This window comes from Cervus canadensis, chromosome 29 (assembly GCF_019320065.1).
Source record: "Cervus canadensis isolate Bull #8, Minnesota chromosome 29, ASM1932006v1, whole genome shotgun sequence".
Taxonomy (NCBI): Eukaryota; Metazoa; Chordata; class Mammalia; order Artiodactyla; family Cervidae; genus Cervus; species Cervus canadensis.
Genome location: NC_057414.1, coordinates 33,348,128 through 33,370,925, shown reverse-complemented (window position 1 = coordinate 33,370,925; position 22,798 = coordinate 33,348,128). Strand labels below are relative to the sequence as shown.

General features: G+C 47.7%; 1 protein-coding gene and 1 pseudogene across 3 annotated transcripts in view; both read left to right on the top strand.

Annotated features, from left to right (window-relative positions):
* Positions 1–6,904: 6,904 nt before the first annotated feature.
* NTM (neurotrimin) overlaps positions 6,905–22,798 on the top strand; it is a 1,022,340-nt gene continuing 1,006,446 nt past the window's right edge. For 2 of the 3 annotated variants that reach the window (XM_043452249.1, XM_043452245.1), the window contains exon 1: positions 6,976–7,309. In XM_043452249.1, coding sequence (XP_043308184.1) covers positions 7,228–7,309 — 82 coding nt within the window. In that variant the 5' untranslated portion in view covers positions 6,976–7,227. Of the gene's footprint in view, positions 7,310–22,798 lie in introns of all 3 variants that reach the window. The other variant, XM_043452247.1, reaches the window with a different exon arrangement.
* On the top strand, positions 21,442–21,553 carry LOC122431518 (annotated as a pseudogene).

Below are 22,798 nucleotides of genomic sequence, written 5' to 3'. Positions count from 1 at the left end.
TCTGTTTCTGTTTTGTAAATAAGTTCATTTGTACCATTTTTTTGGGGGGGTTCCAAATATAAGCGATTGGATAGCATTACCAATTCAATGGACATGAACTTGGGCAAATTCTGGGAGACAGTGACGGACAGGGAGATCTGGCATGCTGCAGTCCATAGGGTTTCAAACAGTCGGACATGACTGAGCTAATGAACAGCAACAATAATGATAAAAAAAAATAAAGACTGCACACTCTTTCAGCACCCTTGGACATACAGCCTCAGGCCCACCAGGCTGGGTCACCCTGACTTCCCCAGAGCCCCACGTTTACCTCCAGCCCTTTGCCCAGTGGTCCAATGCAGGGTGGAGGAATTACCCCCTTCTCTTATTCAAAGTGGACCAAAGCTGATGCCTTTTTCAGGGCTCTCATTGATCACCCTGATGGGCTCACCTTGGGACTTAGTTTCACTTGCATTACAGACCAGTGTGAGGCAAAAAGCAGAGTCTGGGCGTGGAGAAGGCCTGGCCAGTGGTGACCTGGGCAGCCATGGACACAGTACAATCTCTCTACTTGACAGTGATGTTCGAGAGCATTCAGCCTCCAGGGACGCTGTGAGGGTTAAGTGAGAATATACACGAGCCTGCAGCACTGCTTCCAACATACAGAGATGCTCACTAAACGGCGGTTCACTCCCTCCACCCCGACCTTCAGGAAGAGGGTCTTGGTCCATCTTGACTTCTTCTCTGACCTTATTTTAATTCCAATTTGATAATAACCCGATTTTTTTTTTTTTTTTTTTTAAGTAAGAGACCACAGACATCTCTACCTAGGACTTCAGACAACATCTAGACATTAGCCATCTATCGGGGAAGTCGTGTGGGGATGGAGGTGGAGCAAAAGGAGTCTGTTCATCCACCCCAACAGGGACCTGTCTATCCAGGCACTTTTGGTTGCAAGAGACAGAAACTCAATCCAAGATAATTTAAGCAAAGAAGGGTGCGTGTCTCCCTTCGGGCCTGACTTGTCCTACTTCCAGTGATGCCCTCTCCTCTCAGTTCTCATCCTGGTTTTGGTTCACTTCATTTCCTTGCAGACTTTCTGCACCTGTTAGGAAAGTTGCCCCCTTGAGCACTGCCTACTTCCACAGGGCACCTAGAAGAGTCTCAGGGGAGAAGCTGATTGGCCAGCCCTGGGCCGCCTGCCCCGCTTCACACACAATGTTCCAGCTACATGGAGTTGATTCCTGGGGGCGGGTGGGGCGACAGTGAGCCAAGTCTCCCTTCCCCCAAGGCTGGAGAATACTGCTGGCCTTGAGCATCCAGAGGCTGTGACTCTCTGTCATGTTCGCGTTGAATATTACCCAACACTGCGATTGGTTTTCTCGAGCAAGCTGATTACAAACACATTGGAGCCAATGTGTGTGTTAGACATCATAGCAGATCTTTCAGTCTTCATCTTGGTTCATCTACATCGACTCTCTGAAGTAGACATTATTATTTCCACTTTAAGGACTAGATGGGCGGAGATGAGATGAGAAAATTGAGGATTGCGGAATTGAAGCTGATAAACGGAATTAGACTCAAATCCAGGTCTTTTGATTTTTAAATGCTAAATTCTTTCTGTTATATTACTGTGCCGTCTGGCTTCTTTTTGAGATGATGACGATAACTCATAGAAACCGAGGCCAGATGCCTGTGCCTATAATTCCAGTTAGAAAACACAGACCGTGCTCCTCTTGTAGGAACGTGGATTTAAATCTCTGTGTCCCTAATCTCTGTGCTGCTAAGAGTTCAACTTTCATTGTAATATCAGCTTAGGCAAATTATCAATACATCAGGAAATCAGCTCGAAGTCGATTTCTCAAAATAGAGCCCACAGAATTCTGGTGTTATTAGTACCCGGGACACATCACCTCCATTCATGTCAAAAGTAACCTTATCCACTGGAACCACGCCCAGGAGAGCTTTCCAGGGAGACCCCTTGGAAAGGTGGGGGCCATCTTCTTCCCCGCCATGGCTTTCTCCCCCCCAAACTGACACCTGCAAATCAGAGCTGGGCCCCCTGCTCCTCCCCAGGTGTGGGAGGGTGGGCAGATCCCTCCCCGAGGCGGCGCACCGCGGTCCAGCCTCAACCAGGTGGCACGGCCGCAGCAGGTGGAGCGGAGCGGAGCAGCGGCTTTTGTTAACTCTTGCACATCATTTCAGGGCTGCTCTTTAGATGGAAGCCCCTGCGGTTCTTTCCATAATAGCTGCGAGGAATCAAATCCACTGCCCACACCCCTTCCCCCTCCTCCCACCCACACACTCTCCTCCTCTCGCCTCTTCTCCTCCCCACGGGGCCTCTGTCTCCAGCCTTGGATCAGGCCCACCACCTGCGATCGGTTGCCACCCTCCTCCTAGGGCTGGAGGGCTTGCTGTCCCGTTCAGGAGCACATGGCCAGTTCACAGAGAATCAGTCCCCCCTTGCCCTCGCTCACTGCACAGAAGCTTCAGCTACTGATGCTGAACGGTGTTATGAAATGCCATCCTGGCTGCCTCTCCGCAGAAGTTAGAGCCTTCATCCATTTCCCTTCCTTATTCCTCTTCCTCGTTCCTTATCTGCAAACAGAAAAATCACATCCTCAGTAACGTTCTCTTAACATCAAAGAGTGTGGACGGTGAGAAAATACCATTCTGCCTAGAACAGGAGACCCTGTTCTGATGTCAATTTTGTCTTAGGACCATTCATCCTCCTCTCACCCTTGAACTGGGAAGTAAATGGTGTATATCATGCATCTGGATGATCCAAGAGGCGAGTCTCATCGTCCTGCAGACACCTGATGAGAAGTACTTGAGCCTTTGAGCTCAGGGGAAGGAGTTCTGATTGTTGAGTGAGGAGCCGAGATTTCCAAGGGTCCCCTCCAATCAGAGCTTCCCCTAATCAGGACCTCCAGGGCACAGACTCTCTGCTGGACCCAGGCTACCCCATACGCAAGGACCTGCTCACCCACTGTTCGGGGCAGTTGCAGCAGAAAAGATTCCCAGCCCTGGGGCCTGAAAGATTGAGATTAAAATGGAAAAAGGAAAGGAAGATTGCCAACTGCCTCAGTGTGATCCATGCTTTAGGTAAGGAATGGGCCTGGTTGAACAGACCCCTGGGTGTGGACTGCCCAGGACCGGCTTTCTCATCTGTAACTGTATTAATGATCTGTTGAATATCCAACAGGCCTATGCATTCAGCCCATGTCAGAGGAGGGGAACAGATGTCTTCTCCATCGTGTGCTCCTGTGAAACATGAGGGCCGCTGGGAAATTTTACTCGGTGGTAAATCCAGCCTTGAAAGAGCTATAGCTCTCCAGACAGCTTAGCACCAAGCAGTACTCAGAGCCCAAATTAGACTTGTGGTTTGATGGCCCCTAAGGAGAGCTTTCGCCTTGGTGAACGCACAAAGCGATTCTGGAATAATGCCTGCCAGGAGCTTAGTTCACAAGCACCAAGAGCTCCTCCCAGGGACACGTGGCAGACTACTTCAGTTTCAACTTGATGAAAATGGCAAAACCGTGAAAACTGGCTGATGGTTACGATGTATGGTGGTGGTGGTCACAGAGTTAGAGCTAGTACCCCTATGTCAGATGTGGAGCTTGAGGTGTCTCAGCTGAGGCTCCCCTGGCCCCTGAGAGGCTGAGCCTAGGGTTTGGACCAGCCAGATGCCCGCCCAGCCTGTGTGGGCCGTCAACAAGCTGTGCTGATGATGACAAGTGTCTGTTGGGTGTGCCTGTGTGTGCCAGGCATAGTTATATTATCTGTGTATAGAGGGTAATTAATACAGGTCAGAATTTGTGCCAGGTTCATTTTTTTATCTTTTAAAAATTTTATTGCAACCTAGTAGTGCAAGATCAGGGCTCACAAACATGTTTCAAGAGCCCCAAAGTTAGGTGTTGTTTTTCTGTCTCTTATTTTTGATTTACAGTGTCTCTTGACTGCATATTCTTCTCTCTGCTTTAAATCTGGTCTCTGCCTCACTTTCAAGGTATTTTATTATGACTCTCACTATCTCCATAGGGCTTTTAAAACCTGTTGTAGAAAACACCCATCTATCACTTTCTTGGCATTTGGATAAAATTGCTAATTGTCTGTGCCAACCATTTGCAACTCGATTACTACTAAAAGTAATACATGGGGAACTTCCCTGTTGGCCCAGTGGTTAAGACTTTATCTTCCACTGCAGGGGGTATGGATTCAATCCCTGGTTTGGGAGCTAAGATTCCATCCACATGCCTTGCAGCCAAAAAGCCAAAAAATGTAAAATAGAAGCAATAGTGTAACAAATTCAATAAAGACGTTAAAAATGGTCCACATTTAAGTAAGTCAGAAAGAAAAACACCAATACAGTATATTAATGCACATATATGGAATTTAGAAAGATGGTAACCATGACCCTATATGTGAGACAGCAAAAGGGACACAGATGTAAAGAACAGATTTTTGGACTCTGTGGGAGAAGGCAAGGGTGGGATGATTTGAGAAAATAGCATTGAAACATGTATACTATCATATGTGAAATATATTGCCAGTCCAGTTTCGGTGCATGAGACAGGGTGCTCAGGGCTGGTGCACAGGGATGACCCAGAGGGATGGGGTGGGAAGGGAGGTGGGAGGGGGGTTCAGGATGGGGAACAGATGTACACCCACGACTGATTCATGTCATTGTATGGCAAAAACCACTACAATATTGTAAAGTAATTAGCCTCCAATTAAAATAAAAAATTGTCCACATTAAAAAAATAAAAAGTAATGTATAGGTTTTCCTATATTTTCTCTGTGGATGTTTGTGCTGTTTCATGTAAATTTTAATATCATAGGCTATTAACAATAGCAAAGGGGTTATACAAAATATATATTTTTTATCGAGTGCCTATATCTATTTGAGTCCCTCAGAGTATTTAGCATAGGATAATATTTTAGAGGTTGGTCTGAGAGACAAATGCCCAGGTTCACATCCTGACTCCATTGCTTACCAGCTGTGGACAAGTTTTCCTTGAGTCTCAATGTTCTCAGCTGTAAAATGGGCATGATAATTGCACCACTCACAGAGTTTGAGAATTTAATAAGAAAAAATTGCATAGGAAACTCTGGCCCTCATGTCTGGCACATAGCAAATGCTCAGTAAATGATGACTAGAATGATTTGTTTATTATTGTGGTCACACTTACGGATGTTTAATAGAAAGTAGTGAATGTACAGATTTATTGCAGGTCAGGGTGAGGACACTTGTAAGTGTTGGTATCTCTGCCTCGCCTCCTAACAACTTACCAATGACCTGTCATCTTCATCGTCACTCTGGAGAGCAGAGAAGTGGCGATGACGACGCCACCGTGCCTTCTGTCCTGGGCAGTTATCACTGAGGCCACAGCCACTCTGAAGCATCTAACCACACAGGTCACTGTGCGGAGCACTGCACAAGACCAGTCTAGAGATAACGTGCTTGTCCCTTGGGAGTTAGAGACGGGAAGGACATTTTGATGGACTTGTGAATTAGATTGCAGTGGCTTAAAAAGAAAATCTGTTAATATAACCACCTTTAAAATGAAGAGACTTGGGACACAGTGCTCCGGTTGTATGAAGGGAGGACACGGGGAGCTGCCCACTGTCCCTCTGTGTGTGTGTAGCTCCAGCTGGATGCAGATATCCAGACCCCGATGCTCCTTCCGCTCGGAGCTGTCTGGCTTCACACCTGCAGGGGGCGCTGTCCTTCTCACACTGCACAGGGTGAGCAGCGCCTCTGGGGCTTGTGTAAACGGCAGGGCTGTTTCCAGTCCACCTGTGTACTCAGTATCTACTTTCATTCTAGGCAGCTCGGGATATATACAGTAACATTACTATGGGGCTTATAAGGAAGTATAATAATTACTGTGGAAGTCTGAAAGACACATTTCAAAAATATGTGGGTTCAGGCATCATAATGGTACCAGATATATCAGAATCAGCTAAGGAAGGTGGTGGGAACCGGCTAAGTTTTCCAGAATTTTTGTTCACATCATAAAAATTGCTTCCAATAAGAGAAAAACTACAAACTAGATCATCAATTTTCACGGCCCTTAGAAGATCTCTCAGAAAGTCCTCACATCTATTAGATTATCTCTGTCCGAGTTATAGTGTACCCATCATCAAGGACGTGCATATCTGCAGCTCTCTGAGGACATTTGGTAACCACACACAAAGTCTATACCTGGAAAGTTCATCAGCGTGTCTAACCTAAGTCTGTCTTGCTGCAGTTTAAATAAGCCGCAAGCACTTACATTATTCGTTGTCGTGAATGTGGGTTGCCCGAGGCACACAGAATAAACTCCTCCTCTGCTCCCTCTTGGAGAAGCTTCTTCATGTGCAGACTGCAGTCCTCAAATCTCAGGAGCTCTCTCCCTTTTCATGTTATCATACACACATGGATGACTTCAGGAAATAAGTGAATGAAATATAGGCGTAATGCAGGTATTCTGAAACAGGAGTGACAGGAGAAGAAAATAGAAAGTTATTTACTATTTTCCAAGCGATGAAATAGGAGATTGATTGGAAAAGGTGAAAGATGAGAGAGAGAGAGAGAAAAAAAATCTGTCATTGAATGATATTTTCATCGGAGAGGAAAATAAATACCAACAAATGAAATTTGACTCATCTTTGCAAGTTTCACCAAGCATGAAAATGTCCCTTTAAAATTTCTAGTAAGCAGTGGCTGGCTATGGGATTTTTCCAGTGTAAAGGGAATATGAGTTCAGGAGGCCTAGGAATGCCAGAGGAAGGGGTTTTTTGATGTTTGGGGCTCTGAGACTGTCAGTTTAAAAAATGAAGGTAATATAGAAGGGCCAAAGTGACATTTATCATGCCATCTCTCCAGGCTCCTGTCTCTTTAATCAGCTAGCCTGATTTGCCCAGTAAATGATTCCTGAGTGTGTGTGTGTGTGTGAGCGCGCGTGTGTGCCTGCGCGCGTGTGTTGTAGCTCTGTCAATCCTTGGATTAGAACCAATGATTGCAGCTCGTAGGAGGGCTGTCCAGGGCCAGATTGTACGATGTGTCTCACTGCCAGAGTATGAGGAGAGATAATTACTGAGAAGTCACACTCTCCCATCCTTGGCTTTCTTGTGGTGTCCTTCAGCAAAACAGTGGATTTAAATCTCCTTCCACCAGCTCGAGAGCAACGCAATCTGTCAGGAAAGAAAGAAAGAGAAAACCGAACCTGACAAAAAAGAAGAAAAAGAAGAAGAAAAAAAATCATGAAAACCATCCAGGCAAAAATGCACAATTCTATCTCTTGGGCAATCTTCACGGCGCTGGCTGCTCTGTTTCTCTTTCAAGGTAAGAGCTTGCTATTGATCTGCCTACAGCAGACCCAGGAATTGTACAGTGTGCTGTGGGTGATTCGCAGACTCTCCGAGTCGGCTCTGCTGTATGGTTTGCAGGTGGAGGAGAGAGCGTTCGCTCGCGTTCCAGCAGCATGGCTGGGACGTTCTCCTCCCTCCCAGGCTGTGAGGGTATTGATCCGATTCTGGCTGCTAGGGGAACAGGCGGGGGATGTATGTACATAAGTAAAGCGTGTCTGGGGCTCCTGTTTGGTAACGTGGCTGTTTGCTGGTCCCCCGGCTGTCTGTACGTTCTTGCACACACACGATGGATGGAGACTCATGGAAGCCGGGGAATTAAGGATTCGGAGGGCGGCGGGGGAAGCTGATGCGTTGCTTGTGGTACTGGGAAGAAATTTCGAGAGGAAACTTTAAATATCTATCGGCCAGTAAAGTTGCAAAGCTTCTGCAAGGAGCAAATGGAAAATGCAGGCTAGGCATAATCAGGTAACTGTGCTTTGTGGTCAGAAAGCCAGCTCTGAGGGCTGAATCAGTCTGCAGCAGAGCTGGGCAACCGGGTTAGTTTTCTGTGTGTTTGGGGGTGTGTTTGTGGAGGGGAGCAGTGGGGGTGGTTAAAAAGCAGATAAGAGGCTGCGGGAGCAAGCAGGGCTCTGAGATTCCGGAAAGCTCTCCTAAGTTGAAGGGAGAGAGGCAGGAAGAGTCGAATGCTAATGTTCTGTTTCTCTGGGAAGCCGAGCCCTCTGAGCTGTAGTCAGGGCCGGGCTTGCCGAGTTGTGGTCCTGCTGTGCTGGGGTGGGTGGGAATCCACTTCAACCTGGAGTCCCCTCGCTGCACCGGGGCGCCCCAGCGCTCTGTCCCAGCTCCCACCTCCCAGCAGGCTCCCACCTCCCAGCAGCCGCTTTCCCTGCCCACCTGCTCGCCCCGCCCGCCCTGTCCTTTGAGGATCTGGTGTGCCTCTTTCTCATTAAAGACCCCTGCGTTCCCAGGCACTGAGGTGGGCAGAGAAACTTTCCCCAATGGTTGCTCAGCTCCATCTCCCACAGGACCCCACTTGGGAGCTCAGTGCTGGCCACTGCATCCCCAAAGGAAAGTTGGCTCCCGGTGGGCGGGGGTGGAGAAGGCTGGGGAGTCCCACCCATCTGGTTCCCTTCCCCACTGCAGTACGGGGCTCTTGCGGACCCCACCTCTAGTCCCCTGAGCTCCCCCTGAGGGTGGTCTTTGGTGACTGTCCCCTTGCCGGAGTTGCAGAGGCGTCCACGCAGATCCACAGGAGGTGGGCAGAGAGGGACTAGGCTGGGAAGGATCAAATGCCTGCGAACCCTCGGCTGGGGCTCAAGGAGGGGGGAGGGGACCCTGGAGGGCTCTGCAAGGATGCAAGGAAGTCCGTAAGTCCATCGGATGGGATCTCCTTGCCCTGCAGCTCCCAGCCATGGGGGCGGGGGGCACGGGCCTCAGGGTCTCCCTCCTCCCCCACAGGGCAGTGGGTGTGAGCATGAAGGAGGCCACGTGGAGGCAGCCCTGACTGACTCCTCTTACATAACATGGAACAGAGGCAGCGTGTGTGTGTGTGTGTGTGTGTGTGTGTTCACGCGCACCCCTGCTTGTACTTGGGTGAACAGGGGCTCACCCAGTGAGATCAGGGCCCCAACTCTAGCACTTGGGAAATTGAGCCCAGAGCCAGGCAGCCTCCAGGTAACAGCTTCCATCACGATAACCACAGAAATGTAAACCAAATGGGGGAGGGGTGGGGGGAGGGGTCCGGAGGAAGGGGCAGGGAAGGTCCCAAGACCTCCATCATTCCCATCCATCCTGAGGTTTGAGTCTCTTCCATTTTAACCTCCCACTGGAGACAATTGCCAAAATTCCACCATCCACAGCCCCACTGGCAGCTTGCCAGGAGCCCCAGGGCCATACTGGATTTACATATAAATTAGCATATGTGATTTTTTTTTTCATCAGAAATAAATGCAGGAAGCATAATATTTGCTCATACTTTGAATCATTCCTGAACAGATGAGAAGAAAGTGGGGGTGTGAAATTCTCCCCCGGGGAATTCTGATTGTGCACTCTTGTTGCCATCTTGGGTGGGGACAGGGGTGACTGGGTTACCCCAGCCCTCCTCACAGTCTACCAAATCCTGAATTTAATAAGACAAATCATGGCCTTACTTGCACTATCTACCTCGAACCAGCTTTCAATAAGCTTTGATGTGTCATAAAAGAACCGGGCTGCCCAATTTTAAGGCAAAGTGACCCCCGAGACCCACCCCCCACTCCCTCCCAGTTGGACCAGCCAAGGTGACGTGTGTTTTCACTTTCAGGGCATGGGAGCTGGGGTGGGCCAGTTACCTCTTATCAAACTCACAGAATTACTCAGGCAGCCAGGTCTTGCCTGCAATAACCCACCCCTATTGCACTGACCCAGTGGGACTAGTTAGAATGCGGTACACATCCTAAGGCAATTTTTTTCTTCTCTGTTTTTGTTTTAGGCTGGCTCTTCCTAGAGCCCTTACTTCCTGGGCTTCTTGCCCTCTTGAAAAGGTGTTGGGGGCTAAGGGGCGGATGATGGACCCCTCCCTGACCTGCTCCTCACCCCAACCCACAGCCACCATGATCCAGCTTAGAGGAGGAGGGAGTCAGCCCCGATTAGTGATAGGAGGAGGGTGGGGGTGATTAGCGCCCAGGGGCTCTGGCCCTAAGACGCTCCGGAGTTGATTAGCCAGAGGTCCTCCTCGGCCCTGGGAGCCAGAGCAGCTCCTGGATGAGGCGCTGTCCTTTTCAGCTCACCGCCCACCTCCTGCCACGGAGAGGCTCAGAGAGGAACGGCTGGTGTACGGCATCTTCTCTCTTTCTAGAAACCCGACCATTTCTCCTTCGAAGGATTAATGCTCCTTTCAACACCTTCCCAGGAGCTGGGCTAGATTCCTGCCTTACCTTTCTCATTTTCTTTCATCTCCTCACATCCCACATCAACTACCTGCCCACGTACACAGCAGCAGGGCAGAGGGGAACGGAGAGGACATGGAGCTGGGTTCCCCTCTCTTTCTCTGGGTGCCGGTGACACAGACACGGTTCAGCTGGGCAGATCGGCCAAGTTCCTGCCACTCACAGCAGACACTTGGGTGCCAGCCGCAGCCTGAGCTGGGCAACGCTTCTGAGATGCAGGCAGTGGGGGTGACAGATGAGACCGTAACAATGTTTACTGGCAGAGTGAAAAATCGGTTTGGGGTGATGGGCTCCTGGGCCTGATGTAAGTAAGCATTGTGGGCACTTGGAAGCATGGCCAAAAAAAAAAAAAAAGAAAAATTAAGGGGAGATGACAGAGGAGCTTCACAAAGTGGACATTAGCTGCCAGGCTTGGACTTTCCAATGGGGGAGGCAGGGAGGCCACGGGCAAGTCATGGAGTGTATAAGAACTGCAGCTTCCCTCCACTCTTCACACCCTGGGACTGCCCTCCGGGCGTTGGATGGAGGTGGGCACAGAGGCCCAGCCGGGGGGCATTCTCAGGTGGCAGTTTCAGGCTAGTCCTGAGGCTGGCTCTTTCCTTTCATCACTTTTAAAGCCAAAATGAGCCCTAGGATCCCTTCTCGCACTGTGGCCTCTCTCCCTGGCTTCGGTGGTTTCTCAGTGGCCTCTCTTGTGGCATGGGGCTGAAGGGTGCTGAGCTGTGTCCCTGGGGGGCGTCTCCTGGTTCCTTGCTTGAGTGTGCCAAGGGGCACTGTCCGTAGTAGCTCCCTGGGGATCTGCCCCTGCTCCCTGGCAGCCCTGAGGTGCAGCAACCCCGGCTGGGGCCAGCTACTTGTCACGGATGGGTCACACCAGTGTTGACTTCAGCCACGGTGTATCCCTCAGGATGAGGTGTGCTCTCCGGACATCCTAAGAAGGGGTGACCTGCAGGACAGGTGATTCCGGCACCTGTAGGAAGATGCTGGAAGGATGTGAGATGCTCTCACTATCTCCTTATGGTGGAAATACTTCAGAGAGGATGACTGTGTCGAGGTTTTGTCTCTGTCCCAGATATTTTAGGTCTGGAACTCACGGCCTGCTCCTACCCATCAACTAGAAAGACGAAGGTGTTAAAAACAACAACAAAAATCCACTTTGCTTTATATTTAACCTCAGCAGAGGTCCTATGGACCCTTCAAACACTGTAATGGGCGTGCCTGTCTGTCTGATTTCCAATCGTTTCAGGTGGCCTGAGCACGCTGGGTGGGGAGCAGGTACATCCGAACACAAAGTTCCCCATGACTTCTGTAGGTGACAATACTTCCCTCTGGGAAGTCTCCCCACCTGTCTGCCAGGCCGGGGAGCAACTCCCCCAAGGGTTGTAAAGGCTCATTAATGCTTGTAAGGCAGCAAACATGTGGTGCTAAGTGGAGCTCCACGCTGAGCCTGCTGGTATTTATGGAGCTCCTTTGCTTTCTGCTCTACTGGCTTGTTACATGTTTACTTTATGTCTGTAGTCATTTGAAATTCAATAAAACTAATTAAACATAAAAAATGAAAACATGCAAAAATAAGGTAATCGATGGCGTGCAGGTCCGATGGGGTCTTGGGTACCACATCCTCCTGGGTGTCTCCTCTGCAGACCTGGTGGCCGGGCCCTCCTTGCCTTAGAGGGTGCGCGGTGGGAGAAGACCAGAGGGGATTTAGAGGAAACACGCGGGACTACGCCTCCTCACTCTTTTCTAGTAGGAGGAAGACTTTTGCCAGGAGGCGTCAGGGGGCGGGGCCAAGGGCAGAGGGGCGGGGGGAGGGGACATGGGAGGAACCGGGAGTTTCAGAGGGTAAAAACCAGATGTAAGCTGGACTGGCAAAGGGTGGAAAGAAGAGGCTCCCGTCCTCTGCTTTGACTGATTTCGTTCAGCAACCTCTAGAGCTTATGTTTTATGTATTTATGTGTGTGTGTGTTTCTGCAACCTTCTGAACTGAGCCTGCCCTTGCTATGGCAGCTGAAACTTACAGGAGCGTCCATGGAAGAGATGTGCATGTCCCTCCACCATCCCTCTCCTTCCCTCTCTCCCAGCTTCTCCCTCTCTTCCTCTCCCCTCTTCTCCCTCCCTCTTTCTGCCCTCTCTCCCCCTCTTCTCTGCCCTCCCTTTTCTGTTTCTCGCTGTCCCTTATTCTTTCTTCCTTTCATTTTTCCTTCTCCTCCGTGGGAAAAATAATTGATCAGCTGACAGATCTGGGTCAAGCTGGCAGGGGCCGCTCCGCCTCATGTAGGGCTTGCCTAGAAGAGGGGGGAGGGGGGTCTGTCCTCCCAGGTCACAGGAGCCCAGATGATAGACTGCAATGGTGGTGGTGGGGGACCAAGGAACCAGTGGGGAGTTCATGTCCATAAGGTTGGCTGGGGTCCCACTGAAGGCAACATCCTCAGCTGTTGCGTGTCTGGTACCCCAGGGTTTCACATCCTTTTCCCCTTTGCCTCTTTCCTGCTTCTGTTCCACTTGTACACCCTACTTGTTCCAGTTTCTTCCCTCATCTTTCTGCTTGCCCCTCCTTTTCTGTTCCTTCCCAAACCAAGACAGGAGATCACAGATTCTCCCCCGCTTAAGTCATATTAGAGAAATGGCCTTTTGTTTATTTGCAAGAAGAAAAACAGAAACTCTGCCAGAAGAGCTCTGTAAGTCATTTGCAAACTGCAAAACAAACCAACAGCGCTTCACATTTCCATTGCTGAGAAAAGAGTATTTCAAGAGAGACTGTCAAGCTGAGAAACCAAATATTGGAAAACACATTCTTCAGCTCTGTTACTAAGGACATCTTAGGTTACTAAATTTGATTTTTTTTTTTTTTTTGGCTTCTTGAAGAGTGTTGCCCTTTACAGTAATAAAGGACTGTTCAAAAGATGGACTGGTTTTGGCTTCAGTAGCTCGTTCAGATTCACTCTCCAGAGGTGCCTCCTTGGCTTCATCTTGGTGGTGTCACCAAAATCCAATCCAACACAGACTAGATCTCGTTGTTTACTTGTGCATTGGTTCAATCACCTGGCGAGTGTTTATTGAGTTCCTATTATGTTCCCTGCATTGTTGTAGGTGCTGGGAATATATCAGTGACCAAACCAACTAGACAGAGTACAATCCCCAGATTTGATTTGATTTGTCATCTTTTTTAATCACATTGGGAAGAACCAGCAGGATTATCAGAAGTAGGGGTGGAGGGGCGCTGGGTGACATAGTCTCCTGCACAGTTGCTTGTGCAAATTACAACGGGTGGCAAGTGCACACCAACCCTGGAGGCTTGTTTTTAAATGGGGAGCGTGGGGAGAGCGAGTGCAGCCAGGCTCTGGGTTCATCGCGTCAGAGGTGCTGCCTCTGTTGCTCCATTGTGACTCCTGGCCGGAAGGGCTCAGGGGTGTGTGATGCTCCCTCCCTTAGCACGTGGACAGCAAAAGCTGCTGTGAGGTGTTGGCTTGGTAACCATTGGCTCTTGTCATTGTCATTCAAGTTATTCAAGTGGTGTCATCACCACTGCCACCCTGGCCAGTGGCCTGTCCAACGCCTTCGTACCCTGCCTTCTGCAGAGAACTGGATGGCCAAGCAAGGGGTGGGGGGTGCTTAAGCAGGACAGGGTGGGGTGTGCTGAGGCAGCTGATCAGGGTGAGGCAAGTGCAGCTCATGGGACCCTGAGGGTTTCCTATTTTAGGGTGGACTTAAGATGATCTCCTTTCTGAGAACTCTTTCTTTGCTACCTACTCATGTCCTCAGCCATGTACTGAGCCCACCAGTCTTCTCTGTCCATGGGAATTTCCAGGCCAGAACACTGGAGTGGGTTGCCATTTCCTTCTCTGCTCCCCACTCATCACACCCTGATTTAGGGTTCCTGAAATGACAGACAAGCGTCATCGTTTATTTGTTCTCCTCTGATGCTATAACTGTGGTTGGGACACAGCCTTTTTTCAGTCATCAGCTTGTGTTTTCAGGCGTACGTACCCAAAGAGAATCCAGCTTCCCTTCTGCTCATGGTGTGAGTTGTGGCTGCCCTCTGAATGCTTTAAGGGGGTTGCTCACCTGGCTGCTTCTGTCTGCATTTCCATAGTGCTGGTGACTCTTCTTAGCATTTCCCCTGTAGAAGTACAGGTAAGTACCTTTCTCATGGATCCATGATTCTTCAAGTCAAGCAACCTGGAGCTATCTGCCTCTGCTGAGGTTAGGAGGTCCTCATGCAACAGGTACAATGTGCCTTTGTTTGCAATACTCCCATTTTCTAAGCCATTGGTCCTCAAATTTGTTCTACCATGGAATCACCTGAGGAACTTTATAAAAATACCAATACCTGGACCCTATCCCAGAACGCTTACATCAGCATCTCTTTGTGAGATGTTCTGATATTTTCCAGAGCTCTCTAAGAGGTTCCAACCTATGGCCAGGTTTGAAAGCCATACCTCTTTGGTTATCAGAAAACATTCTCCAACCTGGGATAAGGCACATCCCTTCTAGGAGCCTCTGTCACTTCATCTCTAAAATAAAGTGGTTGGACTAAAAGATTTTCAAGTTTCACGTCCCACATTTTGCAATTCTGCAAATAGCCTTTCTGAGTCTAGTACTTGCAAGGTAGTGGTGCTAGGGGAAAATATGCAGAAGCAGTGTCTGTTTGCAGGAAGCTAAGAATATAAACACAGCCACAGACGACCACAGTCGGAACATGTGAGTGGTGTGTGTGCACACAAATAGTGCATACTGTATCATACACACTGTCATGTATCCACACATGCCTGTGTTTCTCGTCTAGAAGGCCTCTTTCAGGTGGGAGGGAAGGACGAACAAGCCACAGCATTTCAGGTAGGGGGACTCAGGAATGAGAATGATCAGTCCCACAGGAGAAATTCCGGAGCCTTGGAATGTGTGAATGTGGGTCAAGAATGGATGTGTTGGAGCCTGATTTAGCACGAGCTAAGTGATGGTGAGTCTTGGCAGAAGCTCCATTCATAAGTGTGAAGATTTCCATCTCTCTCTCCCAGCCTCCACTCCCGCTCACTCCCCAGGAACCCGCTACCCAGCCTGCTGCTTCCATCTCTCTCCTTCTCACCGGCAACAAAGGCTCCGTGCTCAGAACCCCAATGGCAGTTTGGCAGCTACTGTGTTAGGCCGAGGGAGGCTGGCTCTCACCTCCAAGCCAGGTCAGACCCTGCAGCACAGGCAGGAGTGAAAGCATGCCTGTTTTGATGGAGTCAGCAGGTACAGGCAGCAGAGGGGGAGCAGAGCTACCGTGCGGATTTGTGCCAAATACAGTCCCTGGGTAACTCACGAAGTGTTCCCGCTGCTCCGTCAGCCAGGCAGAGTCACAACCAGCTCAGGCCCAGAGAGACTTTCACGATGGTTTATTTCAATCCCCCTGTTGGAGCTGTAACATCCCAGTGGTGCAGCTGCACCACTCCAATGTGGGGGAACTTGCCTCTCTCCAGAGCTACTGCATCTGATTGATCAGGAAGACAGGGAGACAAAGGAGAAGAATCTGTCCTCTTATTGATTCCAGCCCCTTGCTCTCCGTCTGGAGACGAGACACAGCATAGTCGTTGGATGGTCTGGGTCCAAGCTTTGGTTCTGCCACTTCCTAGTCTGAAATCTTTGGCAATTTAATCAACCTCTGAGGGCAATTCAGTTCCCTCTTGTACAAAACGGAGCTAATTCTGAGACTTACATTTAAGGCTGGTGTAAGGATTACATAAGTTACTGCAGAGAAAGTGCTCAGAACACTGCCTGGCACACAGTAAGCTCTCAATAAATATCATCTATAGTATTACGAGGGCTGCTAATACTACTACCCACAGGATGAGGCTGGTTTTTCTTCGACATGACTTTTCTTCAAATATTTGAAAACACGATTCCCTCCCCTTCTCCCTAAGTTAAATATTCCAAGCTTTTCTCCTGTTTTCTGTATAATCATTCGTAGAAAGGGCGCCGATGGCCCTTTCCTAAAATTATTCTGTTTTCTTTTTATGCTGTTTTTCTACTTATGCTGTTTTCTTCTTAAGGTAAATCTCTTCGCTGTGTGCTTTGAGTATTAGAGGATGTGGCCTCACCTGATTCTAAATCCAGATAAAATGAAATCTCTGCTCTCTGGAAAGGCATGACCCGGGGGTGCCAGTCTCTCTCCAAACCCTTTGTCCTCTGGTTCCGTGAATTCCTAGGGCTTTGCTGCGTCTTCCCCCTAGTAAGCGTGCACCTGCTCCCTCTACTGATGGCTGTCCAGCCCACCTGGCTAAAACTTGTTATGATTCAACGCAGAACTCCAGGCTCAGCGCCTCTCCGAAGCTCCGTCTGCCTTCTTTTCTGCCCCCCACGGCTCTGGCGCGTCCTTCCTGGTCTTTGCTTCTATTGCAAGTCTGTGTAGCTCCCTGCTGACGCCTCTGTCTCCTGTCTGTGGACAGTGAGCTCCTGGAGGTCTGGGACTGCCTGTGTGCCAGCACACCCAGCACAGTACCTGGCACACAGTTGATCAGTGTTTATGGATTAAAAAAAAAGGGGAGAGAGAGAGAAGTGCCCTTAGGTTTATCAGGAGCCATAGAACCCTGTAGAATCTGGGGGAGCTATAATTAACCCTTCCTTCTCCAATGACTGTGTCATACTGTTCACACAACAACCTGACCTTGGAACTTGCTCTTCTCTGAAGTCTGTTTATCAGATTCAACTCATCTCTTCCTCTGACAAGATCTCTTTTAGACTCTGAATATGAAACTACAAACATCAGTCACCCCTGCTGGTGATCACCAGCCATAAACCAGATGTTATAGGCACCCAGGTGGTGGAAATGAGCTCTTGTTCTTCCTGGCTAAACTCACCCAAGAGCAGGACATGTTCTCTCTAGGGGCCAGCTGGTCAGAAGCTTGGAGGAGGGGGCTGCTCTCTGAACCACGTTGGCGTCAGAGGGCAAGGGAAAGTCAGACCTAGGACAAGAGGAGAGTGACTGGTGGGTTTTCTTTACCCAGAGAAGGTGAAGAGGATCAGTGCTTCTTACCCACTTCAAACATACTCTGCCTCCTTCTTCACCACTCCCTACCCCGGGGGCATTTGACTGTCTTCTAAACAGCCAGAGGGGAACCTGACCCAGGCACAGCAAGATTAATTGACAGCCTTTTTTCTCAATGCAATTGGTGATGCACAGACATCTGCAGTTCAGTAAGCCATTTTGTCAGTTCTGAAAGCAAACAAGAATAATCGTTCCGTATTTCTCTTTCCTTCCTCCCTTAAAACTTCTTAATAGAAGGATTTGAATGCCTTCTCACCACTTTTTCATCACTCTCTGGCACTGCTGAATTCTTGTCCACGGCTAAAATAGTTTAATCATCAAGTCTAGAAACTCAAACTTTCTAGAGTTGTGGGAGGTACCTTGGAGTTTGCCTGGTCTCCCACCTGAATGATATTGGCTAATTCCTGCTCACCAGCTCCAGGACCCGCAGAGAACAAATGCTGTCTGAGTTGTGGTCCTGGTTCTGCTGTCTATCCAAATCACCTGTGGAGATTGTCAGAAGCCCAGGTTCAACTCACAGAAAATCTCATTATATGGATCAGAATGGGGTGAGGTCATCTCTACTTTGAAACACTTAGGACTTTCAGTGCAGATATAGCTGAGGATAACTGACACCAGCCCCCGGTTTCATAGTAGGTAAACTCTGCAAGAAAGTGCTGCTCAATATAAATTCTACCCTTTCTCTTTATACATAGTGTTCTAAACTTGTTCAGGACAGCAATATGCTTGCTTATAATATGCACCTCTGAGATTTGCTTAGAGCCGAGGATGGTCATGCCACGCGAGTCAGGCCAGTGGAAAGTAGGCTGAAGTTTCCCAGGTGGCAGTTTGAGTGTTGGACTCCAGAGTGCTGTTCTTTGTGAACCCTACCACTCCTACATCTTTTCTTGACTGAGAGCCTGGCATACTATCCGGGGGTCCAGGAACTAACCTGCAAACAGAAAGGCCAAAAAAAAAAAAAAAAAATTAAAAAACACTTACAACCAGAATGGCAAAACAGGAAGCTCTTAGGCTGAACTAAATGAATTTGCAGTTTGAGTAAATCAAAAATAGTTGAATGTAAACAATTTCACATGGCTCGGTCTAACAGAAGGACCCCAAGTTCAAGATAACATAGCAGTCACGCCAGCTGTGCAATATGTATTTCCACACTTATTATTTATGGAAAATATTTCCATATAATTAGGGTTCTATTACTTGTAGCTGAATACAATCCTAGTAAATCTACATGGGAAAAAAAATGTGCCTCTTTCTGACTTATGCCAGTTAGAGCCACTCAAAGTACCAGTAATATTGAGCGATCCAGTATCTTTCTAAGAGAAGACTGTGATGGACCCTAGTTATCTTACCTTGACATTCTTAGTTCCTTATCACCATTATCATGCATAACTTCTAAACCACTAATCATTGTGATCACTATCTTCTAAGCATGTTCCAGTTTGATGATGATTCACTAAAAGACATTACCAGACGGATTGTTCCTGCTGTAGCTTGATTGGCAAAGTGGGGAGTGGGTTATTGTCTACTACATTTTGGACTTTATACATCAGAACACTTTATTATTACACTCATTTCTTTTCTTGTTCAGATATTCCACACTATTGCTCACTGAAGTTGCACTCATTCCCCTGTCTAAATTGCTGTTATTCAAGACTTCTCCCATCCTTGCTTTTATGTGTTTGAAATTTTATTGCATGTGGGTCCATTATTTAAATCCACTGAGGCTATTTTTGTATTCTGATGAGCTGTCACCGTTAGTTTCCTGTCATTCCCAAGTGATATAAACTTGTCATGTCCACATCACCAAGGTGAATGATTAAAAAACAGCAAAATCATAGATTCAAGAGTATAGCCGAGTTCTTACTTACGTTTTTATTTCAACTACTCCAGAATGATTTATTCAGACCCTACTGTGTGCTGGCCATAAACAGTAAGTCCTAGTTCTTACATTCAGTCAAGAAAGACAATTCAAGACAACATGGTAAGTGTTGGGATGAAAGCAAGTCTTGTTTGCCATGGCCACATCGAGATATATCAGGTCAGAGAACTCTTCTAGAAGGAAGAGGTACTAAAGCTGAGACACAAATGTTACCAGATTCAACTAAGTAAGAGGAGAGAGAAATATTACAAGCAAAGGAATCAGCATATGCCAAATCCTAGAAACAGGAAAGCATGGTAGGAATTTAGGAATCCAATACCAATCTGGCTAGGCTGAGTGTGTTGGTGTAGTTTCCTGGGATAAAGCGGGGGTGGAGGCAGCTGGGAGGTAGAAAGACAAGGGGTGCAGTTACAGAAGTAGTCACAAGCCACACCTTAAGTGCCTTTATGGTTCTTGTTAAAGATTTTATTCTGAGGGAAGAAAGGGTTGTTTGTATGCCAGAGAGCAGCATGATTAAGTTTGCAGTGTTAATTGATAAATAACATTATTTAGGTTACTTAAAAATGTTAAAATGTTACTCCAGTTGCAGTGTGGGAATGAATTAAAAGACTAGAGGATTTGGCAGCCAAGCAGGCATGAATTAACCAGATGAGACTGACAGAGACAAGGAGATGTGGGTATTCAAGCGTCATGGACTTAGAGCAGGGGTCCCCAACCCCCAAGGCCACTGACAGCTACCTGTCCAAGGTCCGTGGCTGGTCAGGAACTGGCCACACAGCAGGAGGTGAGTGATGGGAGAGACAGCAAAGCTTCATCTGCAGTTCCCCATTGCTCCCCATAGCTCACATTGCTGCCTGAAATATACCCTGCCCCCTATCTATGGGAAACTTTTCTTCCACAAAACCAGTGCCTGGTGCCAAAAAGGTTGGGGACTGCTGACTTAAAGGATAGGACCTGGAGATGGAGAGGAAAAACAATGATGCTCGAGAAAGCAAAATGGAAGAGGACTTCTCATATCTGGGTAAATAGGACACAGGCAGGTTTTAGGGAGAGTGTGATGAATGCAATTTGGGTCTCGATGGTTTTATTGGTGTACACAGAGCTCTCTGATATGAAACTAGCTGGATGAATCTGGAACTCTGGAAAGATACCTGAGCTTGAACAAGAGAGTCTTTGACACAGACACAATGAGTTACCCAGGAAGGAAGATGATGAGAAATGGGGCAGACAACCAGGATTTAAGGATCAGGAAGGGAAGAGATCTTGGGAAAACAACTGACAAGAAGTGGCCAAAACAGGGGAGAAAAACCAGGAGAGTGGGATGATACTGAGGTTGGAGGATGTGTGTTTGGGGCAGGCAGGAGCCTTAGCCACCGCATCACATATTGCTGACGATCAACTAAGATCAGACTTAGAGGAAGAATATCTTCTATTCTCTTGGGAAAACAGTCTTTGGGGGTGGAGCCATAGTGTAAGGATCAAGTGGGGTGAGAATAAAAAACATGGATGATTATTTAAGTTTTTTCTTTATTTTAAAGGGAGATAAAGTTGTGACACCAATGGGAGCTGTAGTTGGAGAGAAGTTTGTTGCTTTTGTAAAATAGGGAAGACAGGTCTGAACGCTGGTGGGCGAGGCTGGTAAAAAGAGGGTGAAGGGCGGATAGGAGGTGGCTACCCAGATGAGGGCCCTGGAGGAATGTGCGGCTGGGTGGGCAAATCTTGAGCATAGGAAGAAAAATGGGACTTGCAGAGGAGTAAAAAAACCACTATCATTACTATGAAAAGTAAGGAAGGAACCACATGTTTGAAAATATCCATTACCTTTGGGTTCAGACAGAAATGACAACCACACAGTGAACGTGGTTTAAAGAAGATAGAAGTCTATCTCTCTGGTTACAAAGCCACCCCACTGTGTTCCTGGCTGGTGCAGTGTTCCCAGCCTCAGGGACACTCAGGGACCCCACTCTTTCCATGGTTTGGATCTAGTGTACAAGGTCTAAGAGGTCAGCATTCTTGTGTCAGGCCATGGGATGGAAGAGGAGAAAAAAATAAAGGGCAGTACGCACGCACAGACTGTCTCCCAAGGATGCTCCCTCCCTTGAAGCCGTCACAGAAAGTCCCTCCTCACAAGTCCTGGGCCAGAGCTTAGTCACTCAGGCACACCGAGATGCAAGGCAGTGTGAGCAAGGTACCATCCACTCTGGATGACCACACGCCCAGACAAACTCTGGGGCCCGTGACCATGGAAGAAGGGGAGGCTGAATATTAGGAGCCAATTCATGTCTTATGAAAGGAGGGGGTTAAACCTCCCTTGACAAGGATGGGAGGGGCCCCATACAAGTGCATGGTTAAGGCCTTACCACTTATTCTGTGATCTAACCACGGATTTTCAGCATCTCTGGTCCTTAGGGAAATGCAAATACCATAATCGATACTACTTAATACCTATGAGGATGGTTATTAGTTTTTAAAAATGGTGACAATATAGAGAAACTGAAATGGAAACTTGTGCATTGCTGGTGGGAAGGTAAAGTGGTACAGTCACCGTGGAAAATCATTCTTGGTTCCTCAAAAAATTAAAAATGGGATTACCATATGATTCAGCAGTTTCACTTCTAGGTGTATATACCCCAAAATTTGAAAGAAGACACTCAAATAGATATTTGCACACCAATGTTCACAGCAGCATTATTCACATTAACCAAAAGCGGAAGAAACCCAAATGCCCAGCCAGGGAGGAATGGGTAAGCAACATGTGGTCTGTACATACGATGAGATGTCATCCAGCCTTGTGGAAATGAGTGAGTAAAATTCTGACATGGGCTACAACATGGGTCCCCAGCCTCTGGGATCTAATGCCTGATGATCTGAGGTGGAGGTGATATAATAATAATGGAAATAAAGTTAACAATAAATATAATGCTCTTGAATCAACCCCATACCATGCCCCCCACCCAAGTTGGTCTGTGGAAAAATTGCTTTCCAAGAAACACTTTCTCTCTGGTGCTAAAAATGTTGGGGACCCCTGGACAACATGGAAAAACCTTGAAGACATTATGCCAAGTGAAATGTCAGACACAAAAGGACAAATATTGTATGATGCAACTTCTATAAGGTACTTAGAACAGGAAATTCATAGGCAAAAAGTAGAATCGAAGTTACCAGGAGTGGGAATGAGGGTTTATTATTTCATGGGTACAGAGATTCTGTTAGGAAAGATGAGAGATCTGGGGACATTGATGGGGGTTATGATTGTACAACATCATGAATGTTCTTAATGCCACGGAATCATACACTTAAAAGTGGTTGAAATGGTAAATTTTATGTGTATTTGGCCACAATAAAGACAAGTGGAAAAATGAGAGCTGATTAGCAGTCTGTGGCACTGTATGGATGCAGGTAAACTTTGAAACTTAGTGACAGGAAGTCGAAGAAGTTAGCATCTGATGGCTTATATTTTCTCTGAGTGTAATTCATGGAAGGTTTATGTGTGCACACTTGTGTATACAAGTTTCCTGTGTATGCCTGTAACTGTGTAGGCTGGCTATTTTTTTTTTTCCCAGAAAGCAGAAAAGGACTGAAAATAGTTGTGTGAATAATGATGGAGAGAACTGGCTAGAGAATCAGAGGGATTCC